General features: G+C 38.8%; 4 protein-coding genes across 13 annotated transcripts in view; 2 read left to right on the forward strand and 2 right to left on the reverse strand.

Annotated features, from left to right (window-relative positions):
* fryl (furry homolog, like) overlaps positions 1–3399 on the forward strand; it is a 107946-nt gene extending 104547 nt beyond the window's left edge. For all 10 annotated transcript variants that reach the window (XM_081379006.1, XM_081379007.1, XM_081378998.1 and 7 more), the window contains 2 exons: positions 452–645; positions 1497–3399. In XM_081379006.1, coding sequence (XP_081235132.1) covers positions 452–645; positions 1497–1800 — 498 coding nt within the window. In that variant the 3' untranslated portion in view covers positions 1801–3399. The remainder of the gene's footprint in view (positions 1–451; positions 646–1496) is intronic.
* Positions 3400–3606: 207 nt separating this feature from the next.
* Positions 3607–7514, reverse strand: zar1 (zygote arrest 1). Its single transcript, XM_081379012.1, has 4 exons — positions 5212–7514; positions 4941–5033; positions 4764–4838; positions 3607–4533 (listed from the first exon to the last, which is right to left on the reverse strand). The coding sequence occupies exons 1-4, from the start codon at positions 5857–5859 to the stop codon at positions 4390–4392; spliced, it is 960 nt and encodes a 319-aa protein (XP_081235138.1). The 5' UTR covers positions 5860–7514; the 3' UTR covers positions 3607–4389.
* A 138-nt stretch (positions 7515–7652) lies between these two features.
* Positions 7653–13867, reverse strand: slc10a4 (solute carrier family 10 member 4). The gene is made up of 3 exons (XM_081379010.1): positions 13209–13867; positions 12376–12586; positions 7653–8529 (listed from the first exon to the last, which is right to left on the reverse strand). The coding sequence occupies exons 1-3, from the start codon at positions 13736–13738 to the stop codon at positions 7987–7989; spliced, it is 1284 nt and encodes a 427-aa protein (XP_081235136.1). The 5' UTR covers positions 13739–13867; the 3' UTR covers positions 7653–7986.
* Positions 8111–18068, forward strand: LOC308698744 (uncharacterized protein). The gene is made up of 4 exons (XM_081379011.1): positions 8111–8557; positions 15236–15326; positions 15566–15908; positions 16984–18068. The coding sequence occupies exons 3-4, from the start codon at positions 15575–15577 to the stop codon at positions 17631–17633; spliced, it is 984 nt and encodes a 327-aa protein (XP_081235137.1). The 5' UTR covers positions 8111–8557; positions 15236–15326; positions 15566–15574; the 3' UTR covers positions 17634–18068.
* The last annotated feature ends 15 nt before the right edge of the window (positions 18069–18083 follow it).

Genomic DNA, 18083 nt, shown 5'->3' on the forward strand with positions numbered 1-18083 from the left:
CGAGTCGAAATGAACACCGCAACTGAGAGTTTCTGTTCTGATATTATCAGATGAGATTGTCCTGACTGAAGCGCGAGCTTGTGAGGCTCCACCCCCTGTGCCGTGCAGCAGCAGTTAATTTGCATTTAAAGGGCACTCACTAAAACAGCGCGTTTTTCTGAGCCCCAAAAAATTACAATTTAAACATGCTGTAAAAAATGATCTGTTGGGTATTTTGTGCTAAAACTTCACATACACACTCTGGGGACATCAGAGACTTATTTTACATCTTGTGAAAAGAGTCATAATAGGTGCCCTTTAATATGACATGACTACGGTGTGTTTTAATTGTGTCTCAGCTGATTGATTTTGTATTGGCGAATTGGTCGTTTTTCAGGTGTGGTGTTTTTTTTTTTTTGTGACAATATTGACTAAATGATGATTTAAAATGACATGCTTGTGTGTTTTTCAGGTAACTAACATGTCAGAGGAGCTGGCCATATTAGAGAGCTGTCTGAAGGAGGCGGAGTCAGTTGGTGATGGACAGGAAGGAGTGGGCGAGTTTGAGGTGGACCAGTCGAGCACAGAGACGGCCATCCACTCACTTATAGAGAGTCTTAGAGCACGGGACTTCAGCACAGCTATCGCACAAGTTAAAGCCTTCAGGTATGATAAACAGATTAGTTACAGTAAAACAGAAGTAGCAGCAGATATTTTCTTCCGTATTATAATGTATAGCCAAGTGAAACGTAGGTGGTAGTTCGAAAATTGCAGCGATATCAGTAATATCAATTAAAAAAATTATGATGTGCACAGATAAAGTATTTATAATAAACGGCAATATTCCATAAAAAAAAATAAGAATTGTCCGTTTTGATTTCAAGGTGACTTTAAAGTCGCAATGTAACGGAAGTAGCAACAGATCTTTTCTTCCATATTGTGACGTACATTGGATTATCAAAAAAGAAAAAGAAATGTAGGGCATAGACTTGATTCCATCCATCAATTGTAAGAAAGCAGCAGGGTTTAAGTGAATTAAATAATTAAAGAAGTCCATCATACATTACCAGAAAGAAGTCTGTTTAAAAATGGACATTTATATTCTCTCATATAACTAGCACAAAGCAATACATCGCATTGAACAGCTCTTTCCTTTTATTCGTTTTTTGTCCTAACTAGTCTTGTAGACAAGCGATGTGGCATATTGTCAATCACTTACTGTGTATTTACGCCGAGGAGCTCTACCCACAGTACAGTCTCAGTGGTCCAAAATCTTGCTCTTCATAATTTGTTTGTTAAACAGAAACCATATTCTGATTGGCTGATTTCAGAGTGGACAGACAAATTGCTTGTTGCTAGCAACATGTATTACATCATGTCCAGTTAGGATCCATAATCTAAATTAACCATCTCGTTAACATCCTCAAGTTCTCTTTTGCATAAATCTGATAGATTCCAGTATGTATTTTCCTCTAAAAACCGCCTTCTATGTCTCTTACTTCCATTCATTCCCTCAGGTGCCTGTGGCCTAATGACATATTTGGCAGTGAGAGGGATGATGCCGTGCAGACGCTGCTGCACATTTACTTCAGGCACCAGACTCTGGGTCAGACGGGCTGTTTGGCTGTGGTGGGCCCCAGCAGGGATCTTTCTCAGGCCAGCACGCGCCTCATGGAGCTCAACCTTCAGATCCGCGAAGCTCTCTGCCAGGCTCAGACTCACCCGCACACCCACCAGACGTGCATCATGTCACCGACCCCCACGGCCCACATCCAGACACACATCGACACTCAAAACACAGTCCTCAGCACTGGACTGTGAGAGCTTCACAAACTCAACTCTCTTCCTCCGGGGTGGTGGGTTTGGGGATTTCCACGTAGACTTCACCTCAAAGGGCTAAAGAATGTGTGGACATTAGTTACTCAAAACTATTACGTACGTACCGCGGTTTTCTTCCCCCCTTTCTCCAAAATAGTTTAAACTCTTCAGATGTTGTAAAAAGTACGAAGAATGGGACTGGTCGAGAACCATTAGGAGGGACACTGGGCGATAATGATGCTAAAATGGAAGCTTTTTGGCGGAATGACCTATGACCTCTGGGTGGTATCCTTTTTTAGACTGATCCACATCCGTCTGCCCCATTATGCACTGGGGCAGAGATGGGATTTGAAGCGTGATTGTGAGAATCAGAGGATCGCAATGGATCGGCGAGACTCGCATTGTCGATTGCAAAAAGCATGCTTGAAAGAGAAAAGCCTGCAACAAATATTTTTTTGAGAATTGTATTTTTTAACAGTCTTAGGTTGTAAATGTTAGGATATTTAACGAGTAATTGTAAGCTGGGGGGGCCACACCCTCCATTTAAAGAGGTTTATCTGTTTAACTTTATTGACCTGCGTCGGGGAGAACTTTCAGCTTTCACTGGGCCGCTCTTACAAAACCCTTAAACTATAACCAAATAAGTAGCTGCCTGTAGGAAACCATAGACTCTTGTGTACGCGTGCGAGGACGAGTGTGAGTGTGAGAGTGTGCGTGCGAGTGCGTTTGACATGGACTGATATTTGCACACCCGTTCTCTCTCATACATGCACGTTAACAAACCGAGATGCACAGGTGAAGTGCAAACTGGCTGCAACTCATGGAAATATCAATAACTTATTTTACTCTGTATATATTTTAGAAAATGTATAGTGTAAAAGCAGTATTTTTCCTTGTACATTTGTGTAATGCACTGTTCAATCAGAGAGAGCTCAGTAGAGGGTAAGACTAATGCAAAAAAATTGCGAGTTGAATAGATGTTGGGAAGTCATGGGCTGCCCTCTCCTTTATGATAATACGCCACCTTAATCTTCAATATTTCCCGACGAACGAGCTCGGCTTCTCAGGTCGAGCTTTTGCCATATGCATTCCTTGATACCCACTGTGATCTCCATGTTGGCCCAAAGTCCCCCACTGAGGCCCCGCTGGAGCCCCTGCTGAGGGGAAACTGGGGCTAGTGTTTGTCCATGTTGGCTCTGTCTTAACCCTAGACTCAGGGCTGCACTGAGGGTTTGTGGGCTCTGCAACGCTTCTGAAAGGCACTGCACTTCGCTTGCCAAACTCCAAGAGACAAAAGCGATATCCTCAAACGTAGGGAGGAACCGTTTAATTTGTCGTGGCACATTGAGAAATAAAACGTTCACTGTATTCATTCCTCTCAGAGATCTCTTCTGTTGCTTGTTTGGTACATTTTGAATGCTGTTCTTAATTATTTAATGGATATATTATTTACCTGGAAAAATATAGTTTTTATCTAGAGGTGCATTATCTCTTTTTTTTTCTGTTTCCCCCTCTCACATTTCTCTCTGGTTTGTCTTTGTTATCTGATTTACCTGCTTTTTCCTGTACTGTTAAATAAAAACCTGATTATAAGCAACTCTGACGTTTGATTGAATATGCTTTTTTTTTTGCTCATTCCACATATATTAGTGCCCACACCAATGGATGACAACATTATTATAAGCCTGTGCTGCAGTTATGTCATCTGACACAAAGTTATCGTTCATCAGCTGGAATAAATTGTTCAGAAAGGGATTCCAACAGGGTTGTTCCTTTGTGTCAGTACCATAGTTCTACTGCAGATATTTTCCTTGGTGTGAATTGGTCTTTTCAGGTTGTGTAGTATGTGAAACTTTGAATCTTTTTTGTAACAACCCCCATACATTGATACATAAATTACTGGTTTTGCATTATTTTAAAGTTACTGCAAACCATAACCACAATGGTTAAATATGCAAGTAACCAGTTAACCATTTGTTCATTTAATTTAGGTTCTTAACCACTGTAAACCAAACAACCCCATTTCATTAAAACTTATATTCGAGTTTGAAGCTTAATTTGTTAAAATAAACTGCACAATTTCACCCAGGTTTGTCACTTCGTATTGAGATGTAAAATGTGCACTTGTGTTCTGTATGACCTCTGGACTATGCAATTTTAGAAACTACAGTATATCAAAGTATCAGTTAAAAAGAAATCAGCTTTTTAAAGAATTATACTAAGCTTAAATGAACACGAGTCAACTGAACTTTGCATTTCATAAGTGAACTGCCAAAACGCACAAGATAAAACTTTTAGTACATCGTTAGTAAACGTACCCTAAAAGTAAACCATTCAAATCATCCTTCTGCAAAACAGTTCACATAAAACTTTGGTTCCAGATGTGCTAGTAATTGCCATTTTTATTTTTCAGAATTGACACCTGCAGTTACTGCAAGTACTGTACAAATTAAAGCAAAACAAAAACAAATGAGACTGCAGAGACTGATGGACCTGCCTCCCCACTGCAGTCTTTGTGGAGCGAGGATGCAGAGACTGAAGTGGACAATCCAGCTGGGCAACAACAAAGCCTGAGCACAGCACACAGAGGTGCTAAATGATGTATTTGAAGCTGAATGTGCTGTCACAGGAGAGCCGCTTGCCTTTGCAGCGGCCACACAGATCCTGCCGGTGAGGTCTCTTGGGGTCCACATGACGCGATGTTACAGGACATGTGCAGCGAGTCTTCTTACAAGTCTGAAAATGAATAGATAATGCAAAGTGCACAGTTAATATACGTGTAAACTATTGACACGCCTAGTTAGTTCAAGACTGTTCATCAATAAAATGGACAGTTGATTAGTTTAAGAGTTGCGCCTTCATTTAAGCATAGTTTTGGGTTTAGTTCTACCCCCCTTGGAAGTTTGCTGTGGTCCCATAGAAAGCCTCGGGCCCTCTAGTTGAGAACAATGGCAGGACTGGCTTACCTGACAGGTTATGTCTTCAACCCTGTATGGATTGAATGATTTCTGACATGTTCTGCAAAACTGCTTGAAATAAACCTTTAAGAGACAGTAAAGCGTGAATCAATAACTATACACTCGCAACAATAGAGGGGGAAAACATTTGTGTGTCTGTTTAACATGTGCTATGCCATCTATTACCTTGTTTGTGCCTTGGACACACCACACATAAGCACTTTCCCAGCGCAGGTTGCAGTCTTTGCAATGATAGTAGCCATACTTCTGCTCCAAAAACTACATTAAGACAAGTTAACACACTGCTGAAAACTTAAACTGCTTTCCACCTTGTTTTTTTAGAAGGTAACTTACTCCATTTGTAATGTAATATAATTAATATCCAATTGCACTTTAAATTCAGTGAAAAAAACAAACAAACATGATTTGGCGTCAAGGATAATCAACTTCCCCTCACCTGGAATCTCACGCGAGCCTTGGACTTGGGTTCGTTTTGTCCGGTTTTCTCTGGCTCGTTTCTGTTCTCCTCATTTGTTTCCGTCTGTTTGTTTTCATTTTTCTCTGGACTAAGCGGTTCCTTCACGCTCTCCTCACTCTCAGCACTTTCCACCTTCTCAGCGCGGTCCACCGTCTCAGTGTCCTTCTCCTCCTCCTCGTCCTCCTCCTCTCTGAAGAGGGACACTAGTCTCCTGGACTCGACCGGGGAGTACACGGCTTGAGTGCGCGGGAACCGGACGCCGCCGCTGATGGGGCTCCCGGGGGTCTGGACCTCCTGCCGCCGCTGGCGCAGGGCATCACGCTTCCGGGCCAGAAGGGTCCGCGGGCCCAGAGAGCACTGGATGGACGCGTCGGTCTTCGGGTTGACCTGGACCGCGATGTCTTTGGTGTTGGCTTTCCTCAGACGCGGGGTGAGGTTCGGGTTGATCTGAGACAAGATGGACTTGAGCTGCGCCCTGTGGTAATTATCGAAGTAGCTCTCGCCCTCACCGCAGTTAGCGAAGTAAGCTTTCTGCCTCCAGCCCTTGAACTTGGGGTTTTTGTAGGAATAAGGATTGTAAGAAGAGTAAATATAGTTGTCGACTGTCTCGTTACCATAAGTAGCCATTTTTTCGCTTAGCCGAAGGGCAAACGCATTCCAGCAGGTTAAGTAGACACAAGGACACAGATTGAGGTCAGGTGGTTAATTAACTCCAATTAACGGGATTCCCACGGTTAGTGAACATATCCGAAAATATCAGGGACTTTTAAAAAGGGATTTTCCAGACCTGAATAGTATAATTCTAGTTGGAAAATACGATTTAAATTGTTAGCTGTTTTGGGAACATGGTGTTGACCAGTCACCATGTCTGTTGCGTGTTTGTCCAAGCAGGAATACACATCTTGACCAGATGGATCATCTTAATTGGTCATGCACAGTTCCATATTTTACTTTTAAAATACATATTTCATTGAATTTGAGAGATTTCACTTGTAACATAATGTGCATGTTCCCAGCTTACACCAAAGAGTTGTCCTTGGATGTAATTGCAACCATATAACATTTTAACACTAACTAGTTATAATGTCAATATATAATTGATTTAAAAATTGCCTACATATTATATTTTAAGAAGTTGTGTCCCCTAATTTACAGCAATGGATGTCACTCCTTTAAGAAAAGGGACAATTTCTATTTGGACTACTTTCTGTGTGAAGGCCATTGCAGATGATGGTTGATCTTTTGAGAAATAATGTCTTATTAATATTCTTAAAATGCCCCCTGATCTTGAAAATATCATGATGGCAGCAGTCATTTTTGAAAAGTCTGAATTTGTGCTAAATACTCTCTCCCCAGGTGGAAATATACAGACAGAAGTAGTTTGCATCAGTGCCATAAGCATAAGCACAGTATTTGACTAAAAATGAATTAAAAATGGCTTCCATTTTACTGAATAGCATAATAATTCAATTTAAATACATAGCACTAAATTGTATTATTTAAAAAAAAAAAATACAAATTCTGCCTATTGTTTGCCACTTCAGTTGTCCTATTACTAAAAAGTTGTTGTTTTTTGTGAGTGCATATAAAATAGGCTAATTTCTAAAGTTTGGCAGTGATATTGGAGGAACAAAAATAATAATTAAAAATGCTTGCTGTAAACATTTATTCATCTTGCGGGCATTTTCTTCTTTTATTCTGATAATATACAATATTTTCATTTCGATTACAGAGATGGATTGCGTATTTGGATATTTTCAGAAGGAAACTAGCACATAATCACTTTTCTAGAATAAACCTTATTTCAAATAAAGTCTGTTTTTATTGCCGTAGGCTTTTCCTGTTTTCCAAAACCACATTTGGTCTGACGCTGACATGTTGTAGCCTTGGTATCGGTCATATCAAGCCGATCAATGGTAATCCTGTAAAATTCCACTATTTTTGAAGCTAGAATCTCAAAAAACATATTTTGTCTTGTTTTGGAATCAGAAACAGACTGACAGTGGGTGATGTGCAATATAAGGCGTGGGATGTGAATCAGTCTTCTCATCCTCTGGGTCCACATAATCAAATAAGCCAATGTAATCCTTTTACTGGGGTAATAGCAGGATTCATTTACAAACAGCAGCATAAATCTATATTAAAGGTGGATTTGCATACACCCATGACACTCTGAAAATGTCTTATACATCATTTGAATAAATGAATGAATGAATGAATATGAATAAATTCTCTGAACAAAAAATAAAAATATATCATTTATATAGACATACACCCCTCTCTATGTGTGTGTGTGTGTATAAATATATATATATATATATAAATTTATAGTTTTATATAATTTAAGAATTATATAGAATTATATATTTAATATAATAATTATATTTGTCTACAAATGGTATTATTCTTTTTGTTTATTTAATTGTTATTAATAACTGTCCCCCAGCATGTGCATTTGTTTTTGAATTCGGCATATATTTTAAGCTAATTCAGAAAATGCCACTGAATTGTAATATCTGGCTAGTGTGTTTAGATAAAGATTTCAAACATTGGCTCGGGATATTCAAATTCAGTATCGCCACTGTGTGATGCCATGATGATATTAGTTTCCAATTTCACAGTCTTGCAACCCTTTTTGGCACATATTAGTTAGAATGCTGTGAGTAATTAGTAAAAAATTCAACAGTGAGTGATGGCATGAATAAATCCTAATGTAAATACGCAGGTCCTGTGTCAATAGCGAGTCTCGTCCCCTTATACAGGCGTGGGGCTTCCAACATCACCCTGTGACTCTAGCACAATGACATTGGGATCGCTCACTGTTACCGCACCATACGTAGAATCAAACGGCACATCTTCTTCTTTCATTCTCTTGTAGGATATGCTTGTATCATCATCATCATCATCCTGCATGAGGTCCGGTTTATGTAGTACCTCAGTCCTGTACATGCGGTAAACCAGGATGAAGATGCCAGCCTCCGCTGCCTGGAAGAGTGCGTACAGCAGAGGAAACATATACATGCCTCCCATCAGCTGCGGAGGGAACGCCAGCTTCAGGATGGCCGTGCAGAGCTGCACGTTCTGACATCCGGTTTCTAAAGACACGGTCCTCCGACTGTTGGGGGGCAGGTCGAAGAGCGTGGCCAGGCCGTATCCTGCCGCGTAGCCGGACATGGGCATGAGCACGGCCACCAGGTAGACGGAGGCGGGGATGGTGGCCAGCAGCTCCGGGCCCAGCATAGTTCCAGTCATGATGAAGAGCATCAGCAGAGTGACCAGGAGAGACCACAGAGACACCTGGACCACAAGCACAAAGCATAGGCTGGTAAATCTTACAAGCAGTCAAGTCAAGTCATCTTCATTTATATAGAGCTTTTAACAATACAGATTGTTTCAAAGCAGCTTTACGGTGAAAATTATGCAACAGAGTTTGTTTCTGCAGTTCAGTGATGGTTTGTTTTTGTTGCAAAAAAGTTATTAATTTAGTTCATTTATATATATATAGCCGCTCTGGAGCAAACAGGGATGTCATTGTCCAGCTCAGATCAGTTCTCATATAATGGTGTCGATGCAGGCAGATTAATAATATTGTTGAATATTAAGTGTCATACAGACATACAAGGGTCAAACAGTCATTCAGATCTCATTGAAATTTCTCAATAGAATTTATACAGGCTATTGATCCATTTAGGTCATCTTAGTTATTTAGCAAACAGAATCTGCAATATTTTCTAGGTTTTCACAATATTTTGATTGTATTTTCTGTGGATAATGGACATTCTCACAATATTTTTTACTTATATTCTGGGTGAAATGGGCATATTCTCACAATATTTTCATTTTATTATATGGGTGTAATTGACTTATTATAACAATGTTATTTTTTTAATTGACACTTTATTTTCACAATATTTTTATTTTATTTTATTGCTACATTTTTTACTTTACATTCAAGGTGTAATGGAGATATTCTAACAATATTTTTATTTCATATTTTGAATCTAATGGAAATACTCTCATAATATTATTGTTTTTTTATGGGTCAAACTGACATATTCTCATAATATTATAATTTTATTTTCTTGGCCCAATGACCCTCACAATAGTTTTATTTTTATGGGTCTACTCTAATGGATAATTTTTTTCTAATGGAGACAATTTCTAAATATTTTAAACATTAAGCTATCCTTAAACAAATTTCCTTTTTTTTTTTCACCCTATCATGGACTCTGACCAACTACCTGAGATTCATTTCGCCTTATCAAGGTTATTGTAGTTTTGCAATTTTTCTATAATTTTTTTTATAAAATTTCAAATCTGCTTTCATCTAAAACTTGTTCAGTTTTGGTTAGTTTAATTAATGGTTTTGTTAGTTTTAGTTTAGTTTTTATTTTGTGAACATTTCTATTAAGTTTTTATGTATTTAGTTTCATTTTTAGTTTTAGTAATTATAGTTTAGCAGAGTTAACAAAATATTTCCAGCGTAAACCAAAGCAAGACATTTATTACTGCAAAGTTTAATGTTTGCACAGTTTACAGTTAACTCTTATGCAAACCTCTTAATAACTAAAAATAAAATAATGGTTTGAGATTGAACAAAGAACCAAACAAATGCAAATGAAAAGTATACTAAAGTATAAATTACTATAAAAAAGTAAAAATGATAAAACATTCAGACAAACTCATTCATATTAAAGTCCCCATAATTTTATCCCTTAAAACTCATCTTTGATCACCAAAATTACATATTTAAATGTTTTTTTCTTGGAAAAAAAAATATTCATGCCTTAAAATATCTTGAATGGAACTCTACACCCTTGCCTCATCTAGTATACTTAGTATAGTATACTGGTTCTATAAAAATGCAAATTAGCCCCGCCTCCACTCACTCATCAGCTCAGAGAACCACTTGTTGATGATCACACGTTGATGTGATTGGTTAGTAGTCTTTTACAAAAACACAATATTTTCACCAAAATGTTGCCTTTTTTTTATTAAACTTTCTTCAAGTGTTGATAATTTTTTTTATTAAGCTAGAATAAAACGTTTTTTTTTTGTTGTTGTTTTTTTGTTTGTTTAAAAGTAGTCTGTTCTTTCTTTTGATATATTACTTATCCAGATATTCATACAACAAAATATTCTGGAGGCCATGAAACTTTTGTGAAAATGATTAAAAAAAATGCTGGCAGCAATTTTTTTTTTTTTTTTTTTTACGCTGACAGGGAAAGAGTTAAATGTTTAGCTACTTACAGTATTACTGTACTCACACACTATTTCACTGTAAAAACTAAAAGCGTTGTGTTGGAATTCTTATCATCATTTTGACAATGACAAACGTGAACAGCTCCAGGTAGAAAAAAAAGTGTTTATTAAACAAATTGCCTACCCTACCTTTAATTACAAAATGATTATTTATTTTTGCTAATTATTTTATTTCAGTTAGTTTTTCAGTAACAGTTGTTTAGCAACGCTCTGTTTTTCATGTCAACGGTCTGTTATACTCCGCACAGTGGTCTGTTATCAAGAAATAACCTTTACAGTCTATGGAAATAACAGACCGCATTCTACATTGGAATTCAACCAAGCCAAGTAATAAAATAAGCATATATCACCACCAGGTGACATGCTTTAGTTATTTTGTTTATCCTATTTACCTGCATTACCCTGTCAATTAGATGCAAATGTGCACATTTTAACTAGTTGATGCCTTATTTGCATACAGAACGTCCCCAGTAATGACTTGCATCAAAAGTCTTTCCCCCTGAAATTTAGAAATCTAAATTGGTGAATTTAGAAGAAATCTACAGATGCAAACAGATGGAGGATACACTCTAAAAAATGTAGTAAATCTGAGTAACTGCATCTGGTACATTAATAAATAAAACTGAGTAGAAATAAGTTAACATTAAACATTAAAAATAACAATATTTATAAATTAACTTTTTATTTATGAGTAATTAATAAATTAGCAGATTTTGCTATCTGTAACAAAATCGCAGCAACAGCCCTCTTCAGTTTAGAGTGAATATTTGTGCTGATTTTAAAGTGTTATGTATTCTGATAACACCAAAATAATTAAAATGATGTAGTGCCTTGTGCAAAAATAAACAAATTATTAGTAAAACACGCCCCTCTGCTTGATGCAGTTATTTAGGTTATTCTAAATATATACTTGAAACTAGTAGCATAGAAAATGTTTTCAAAACATGCACAACCATTGCGGAATGGTTTCCTTTGCTGCTCTATATAGTGAATACTAAGTAGACCATGGTTTCTGTGTGAACTGATTCACTTTTTTAATTATTTTTCTTTTTTAAAAGGAAGTCAGAGTTGCGTTAATATATATACTTTTTTGTAAAAAAACAACAACAAAAAAAACGTAATTATGAGAAGTGCCCTTTATTTCACTTGAGCCCCTGCCCCTCAAAATTTCTGTGCACGTCCCTGGGCCTACTACTTGGTAGACATTACCCTGGTCGAGAACTGCTGTGAAGATAGCACTGTGTAACAGGATTCAGCGGGCAGCAATTAGTCGTAAAAGGGTTTTCATTAATATGTCTGGGAACAATTGATGTGACATATTTAGCTATGTATGGCCTGGGGAATGAATCCTGAAAAGAGTGAGTGGCACAGACAGACACATGATGATACTACTAGAGGAGAAAAGTGCAAGCCATGATGAGTGACAAATCAGCCCACTTTTATCCACTCCACTTTCCCGTCCCACCCACCCCCTCCCCAACTGCCCCTATTCCTTTATCACACACTCCGTCACCCCCACCCCTCCGCCTCTCTCTATCTCACAGTCGCCACTGTGCTCTTCTGTCCAGGCTGTTCTTAGATAAGCTCAACTGAAAGGAGGAACCCATGCGCGCATGTGGCCACTTTGCCCTTGGGCAATGAGTTCAGTCTCCTATATAATGGCCAGAGATTGTGGACGTTAAGACGACATAAGAAATCCATCACCAGTGATATTTAAGAAAAGACAGCATAATTCAGCATAATCATAATTCTAAATGATTTTCTTGTGATTAAGATATTCCACTAGTGATGTCTGATGTTTCAGTTTCCTTTTCCTAATAGCAAATGCGCGCAGCTGTGGCCCTATACCTTGAACCGCTGTTAGACAACTGAACAGGTCACCTTAATGATGATTTCTGCCACTCGAGCATAGCGCTGTCTAAGCCAGACCCCGAGCCCGATGGGAATGAGGGTGCTGCAGAGGGTGAGAATGATCGCGCCGAAGGGCAGAAGGTTGACCACGGGTGTGTTGATCCAAGCGCGACTGTACATCCACAAACACAGCGGCATGAGCACGAGCGCCAGGACAGTGGACGAGATCGTCATGACGATGCTGGAAAACAAAACCCACCAAAAGCAATGTATTACCAAGTCAGCCAAACAAAGTTGACGCGTTATTCTGACCCTTATTTCATTTATGTGTTCTATGCACTCATGCTTATATCTCGCGATATTGTAATTTGGTCAGAATGAAAAGAGCATGCTGAAAAATATTCCAAAAATCCATAAATATTTAACATTTAAATTAATTTTTTTTTATCAAATTCTCGCAATATATATTTTTTATTTTCTGTGTAATCTGAGACGGATTTTCACATTATTCACGATCACTTATATTTCACAGATCTTCGCATTTTTCTTAAATGAGCCTAATAACATATTCTCACAAACATTTTTATACCCTCTTAAAAAGAAATATTATTTATTGTCATCGATGGTTCCACGAATAACTTTTAACATTCATGGAACCTTTACATTCCACAAAGATTATTAAGATGTTCTTAACTAAAAAGTAATGGTTCTTTTAAGAACTTTTTAGTGAAAGGTTCTTTGGGAAACCAATAATTCTTCTTTAATGGCATCGCTGAAACAAACAAAAAAATAAATCCATTTGAAGCCTTTATTTTTAAGAGTGTAGATGATCACCGGACGGATGTAATAGACATCATAGCTACCTGAGGTTCATCTCGCCGTTGACCAGCAATGTCAGGATGTTGGAGAGGTTTCCTCCAGGGCAGCAGCCGCAAAGCAGCACAGCCATAGCGGCCACATCATTGAGGGAGAAGGCCAGAGCCAGGAGGAAGGCGATGAGGGGCATGAGGACAAACTGGCACAGCACCGCCAGCAGGACTCCTATGGGCTTTCGGATGTGCTCGCCCAGCTGACTGAGCTCCACCGTGCAGCCCAGCCCCAGCATGGTGAAGCACAGGACAAAGCCAACAAACACATTAATCCAGTGACTCAAGGGTGAATCCCAGAAAGCCACAATCAGGTGAGTTGGCTCCTCAGAGGGCGAGAACGGACCCGCCAGGAGCCCCGCTGGAGCCACATCAGTCCTGAAGCTGCTGAGCACGAGAGACAGCGGCTCTTCTGTGGCGCGCAACCCTGCCACGGGAGGCTTCTCCGAGAAGCTGGCTGGATCCTCCGTGAAGTTCAGAAGTTGCGTGAGCGCGGCGGTGTTTGGCACGCTGCCGGAGGTCTCCATCGCGTCTCTAGAGCACTGGAGCTCTCCAAATGAACCTTAAGTCTCCGCGGGTGTCTCCTCCTTGACCGGTCCCCTAGCGGCGCAGGATCATTGTACGTCTGTCAGCAGTGACTGAGGGACACTGGGATCATGTCCAGCGCTGAGCGCGCGGTGCCACCGGGAGGGGTTTGGCGTAGAGCGCGCGTCACCAAGAGCCATTACAGGCGCCATCCACAACAATTAACTCAGAAACTGATCACAAAGACACACTGGAGAAATTCTTTGGAATTGGATTGGAACATGAACGCTGGAACTGGACATCAACGTTTGTTATTCAGCACTAATGTTTTAGGACCTTTATTTCAATTCTGTTTCATGCACTCACTCAGTAGCTATAATTTAATTCATGTCTTTATTTTCATTTGGTCAGAATTAGCAAAAAGAACATACTGACAAAGATGAAAATATTTAGGTGGGGGGAAAAAAAACCTTAAATATAGTTAAGGAAAGCGTTAAATTTTAGGGTCATCTAATGTTCACCATAAATCAGTTTGGTCTCAAATTTCGTTAATTGTTTACATTGTTTCAAATTCCTCAAAAAACCTGTTCAACAGTCTTGTTTGTCGTAGCCTACCTGTTTGTATTGACAATTCAATTAAAGTTCTTATACTCTATTTGGAAAATATGACAAGTAAAATGTATGTCAATTGTACCAAATATTAGATTGTTTTCAACTGACAAAGATTTTTTTTTTATGATTAATTTATATAGACTAAAGAACAACAGCAACAACATACATCTCTGTTGTTGTAAAAGACAATTGATGATGTAAGAAATCTATTCAATTATTATGCATTTGGGTATCTGATTTGTAACTCTTTTTTCCCCTGTTGAAAATTCAACAAAATCAGTTCACGTAAAATCACATGCGGTGTCACAAATGAATGAAATGAAATTAAACAACAACAACGATAATAGCCTAATAAAAAAACGTTAAAAAGCTAAATTTCCTCACATTATAATAACTTAACCAAAATAAACGGTTTAACTAATTATTACTAGCTCAAATAGAGTTTTTTTTTAGCACAGGTGAACATTTCATCAGCAATAAACAAATCACTGGGACAGTTGTTATATATAACAACATTTGAAATTAAAAGGTGTCCATTTGTGTAGAACATTTGTTGTGCAACCTTTTGTTCATTGTGCAATGCTGATGCTGCTGCCAAAGCATCAATCATTTACATGTATTGATCTAATACTTTACTGTTTTAAAGCGTTCCATATAAACATTTCCTCAGTTTACATTCAAATTTGACATTTTTACAAATTACACAGCCTATTTATTGTTCCACTTTTATTAATACAACAGCCGTGTAACCACCTATACTTTAAATTTGATATACATTTCTTTTAGTAAAAGTCTTGTGTACTTTCACCCTTCAGGCATGTCCAGATGTTCTCATTATTTACATAAGTGACGGGGTTTCTCTGACTGTCCTACTTTCCTGTAAACAGTGCTCGAGTCACACACGGACAGTCTCCGTCAGGATATAACTGAGGGGAATGAGCAGAGTTTTGGAATAACTGGACATCTAAACAATAAAAGGTAAGATGACGTTTTGGTGATATTTTATCATTTTAGACTGAGCTCCAGTTCGGGAACTTAGATAATCTACATTTCTATGTGATTCCTTTTTCTTCGCCCTTCTTCTTTTATTATAGCCTACATTCATGAAATGATTTTTGTTCCGAGTAAATATCTTCTCAAAAAACGAGGAAACTCTATGCTAGGAATAAATTAGCAGCTTAAAAACAAAAAAATAATTTGAACTTCAACTTTTGAAGCTCGTGAAGATGAATTCCTGGCTCATGCACGCGCTCTCGGTGATGCTCGTCTTCTGTTGCCGTGACGCCCTCTCGTGTCCAAAGCGATGCACGTGCCACTTCAGCGCCAAAAGCACCGAGGTGGTGTGTCCTGATGCTGGCCTCTCTCATTTCCCTGGTGACGGTCTCCCAGGCAACACCACTTCCTTAACCATCCAGTTCACCAACATGAGCGTGCTGACCTCTCAACACCTGAAAGCCATCCCACTGCTAGAGGAGTTACACCTGCCCGGGAACAAACTGAGCAGCTTACCAGCAGATCTTCTGAAGGACCTTCATTACCTGCACACCATAGACCTCACGGGTGAGTCTGTGTGTATAAAACAGCACCTTGTGTAGAGGTTAAGATTCTCTACGTGTATTTTGTAGCTATGTGCGCGGAAGTCGCAATGAGACTCTTCATTTTAGTGTTGTGGAGAAAAGTCTTCTCTTTCTTGCAAATGAAGCTCAAGAGGCAGAGTTCCAGAAGTCAAAATAAGGCTTTACTGAACAAAGCAACAAAGCCAAAATGCCTGTGCAGGACACCTGACTATCTCACTGGCAACTCACACTTTTATACAGGTTTTTTTTTTTTTTTTTTAACAACAATCTCATTTGCAGGTGCTCTTCTCCCTTTTCTCTCAGTTGGAGTTTCCCCAACACTTTCGCCACAGTTACTATGTTTTTCTCTTTGTAAGGGTGGACGACTGCCAACCAGTCCAAAACGTATTTTGATTGTTCCACAAAGTGATTATTTACATTTACCTCAGTAGTCATTCAATGTAAAGAAAGCTCGTTTCTTCGCTAGAGCATATCGCTAAAATCGTAAATATATTGTTTAAAAAATGTACACTGTGTTGAATATGCATTATTATTTTATTATTAAACGGATAGTCCCAGTCCTTGATTCTGATTGGTTGAGCCGCGTTCGAAGCCGTTGTAAATTACTCAAACATACACTGTGACCGCATTACATTAGTATTACTGCGCAACTGCCGTTTGTGATTCTTTTATCGTGATTGCTTGCTTAGCTTTACTCTTTGGAACTACATTCCTTGGCGGAGGAATAAATGTGTTATAAAGTTATATTTTTTTGTTGCTGGTGTTTATTTTATGAATTTTTTATTTTTATAAAAGCAATAAGCCCCTTGAAGCCGTGTTTTACAGTGGATTTAGAACAGCTAAGGGGGTTTTAGGAACTCTGCTCTGCGTTGTGCCTGACAACGCACCTTAGCTGTTCTAAATCCACTGTTTTATTTTCAGAAATCTCCAAATTCTGTCAAAAAAAAAATCTTTGAAGGCCACTTTCTGTTTCAAGTTTTAATGACAGCCAAAACAACTGAAACGATGTAGCAGGTCGCAGACTGTTTTCTAACTCTTCTCATCCAAACTGTGCACAGACAATGAACTTCGAGAGCTGCCTGCGTATGTTTTCCATCATGCTCCACTCCTCAACCTGGTGCTGAAAGACAACCGCATCTCCAACCTCCACCCAGACTGGCTGCCCAGCAACAGCAATCTCACATGGTTGGATTTGTCCGGAAACCATCTTGTGAAATTCCCAATGGCCCAACTCCAAAGTCTGAGTCACCTAAAGATTCTGCACCTCTCGCAGAACAAACTCGAAGAGCTTCCAGTTGGGTGTCTAGATGCTCACCCTGCTCTAGAGAGACTTCATTTGGACCAGAACAAAATCCAGTGCCTGGATGTAAAAGCCTTTAGTCTTTCTGCTAACCTGACTCACATCTTCCTGCAGAAAAATCGACTAGACAGCCTCCCGCCACCTGTATTTCAAGGGCTCAAGCGCTTGGAGTATGTTGACCTCAGTGAAAACAGGCTGCAGTTTCTGTCTCCTGGTGTATTAGATATTAATACCAGTTGGGTGGAGTTGACCTTTAACCCGTGGCATTGTGACACTAAAATAGAGTACCTGTGGAGGAAACTGACCATGGAGTCCCTGCAATCAGAGCCCAAATGTGCGACACCAGAGAATCTGAAAGATCGTGTCATCGCAACACTCACCCGCAAAGAAATGGGCCTGCCGGAGTAAGAGAAACGAGATCTACAATAGAAGTAGAGGAAAGTAAAAGGAAATGTGTTAAAAAGGAGGGAGAGGGGACTTTTAAAGCAACTCGCCGTAATGGATCTCACAAAAATGGATCATGTGAATGTTTGCAAACTGCATTGCAAATAAAGATTTAATCTTTAATCTCTTTTTTTGTTTGTTTTACAAAAATTGCAACAGCACATAATTGTAACACATAACCTTTATTTTTTTTAATATTTAAAATCCCATTTTAAAGTAATTGTCACTTAATTTTGACCTAAGATCTCATATATCCTACATTAGGCTAGATTATAAAGACGGACAATTACAACCAAAATGAATTCATTGCACTCTCAACATTTTCCACAGTGGTTTATGGTCAGCAGTCAAATTCTTCTGACACTGAAGTTCTTTCACATGAATAAATAAGTGACAGACCACACAGCTTTTTTT

The sequence above is a fragment of the Scardinius erythrophthalmus genome, assembly GCF_964197995.2.
Source record: "Scardinius erythrophthalmus genome assembly, chromosome: 11".
Classification (NCBI taxonomy): Eukaryota; Metazoa; Chordata; class Actinopteri; order Cypriniformes; family Leuciscidae; genus Scardinius; species Scardinius erythrophthalmus.

Bases quoted from the DNA above. Each gene is read 5' to 3' on its own strand.
- zar1 (XM_081379012.1), bottom strand. From the start codon at position 5,859: ATGGCTACTTATGGTAACGAGACAGTCGACAACTATATTTACTCTTCT. The intron at 4,839-4,940 runs GTAATAGATGGC...TGTCTCTTAAAG, and splicing joins GTGTCCAAGGCACAAACAAG to GTTTATTTCAAGCAGTTTTG. The intron at 4,534-4,763 runs GTAAGCCAGTCC...ATTCATTTTCAG, and splicing joins TTGAAGACATAACCTGTCAG to ACTTGTAAGAAGACTCGCTG.
- slc10a4 (XM_081379010.1), bottom strand. From the start codon at position 13,738: ATGGAGACCTCCGGCAGCGTGCCAAACACCGCCGCGCTCACGCAACTT. The intron at 12,587-13,208 runs GTAGCTATGATG...TTTGTTTTCCAG, and splicing joins AACGGCGAGATGAACCTCAG to CATCGTCATGACGATCTCGT. The intron at 8,530-12,375 runs GTGACCTGTTCA...CTTGTGGTCCAG, and splicing joins TGGCAGAAATCATCATTAAG to GTGTCTCTGTGGTCTCTCCT.
- LOC308698744 (XM_081379011.1), top strand. From the start codon at position 15,575: ATGAATTCCTGGCTCATGCACGCGCTCTCGGTGATGCTCGTCTTCTGT. The intron at 15,909-16,983 runs GTGAGTCTGTGT...AACTGTGCACAG, and splicing joins GCACACCATAGACCTCACGG to ACAATGAACTTCGAGAGCTG.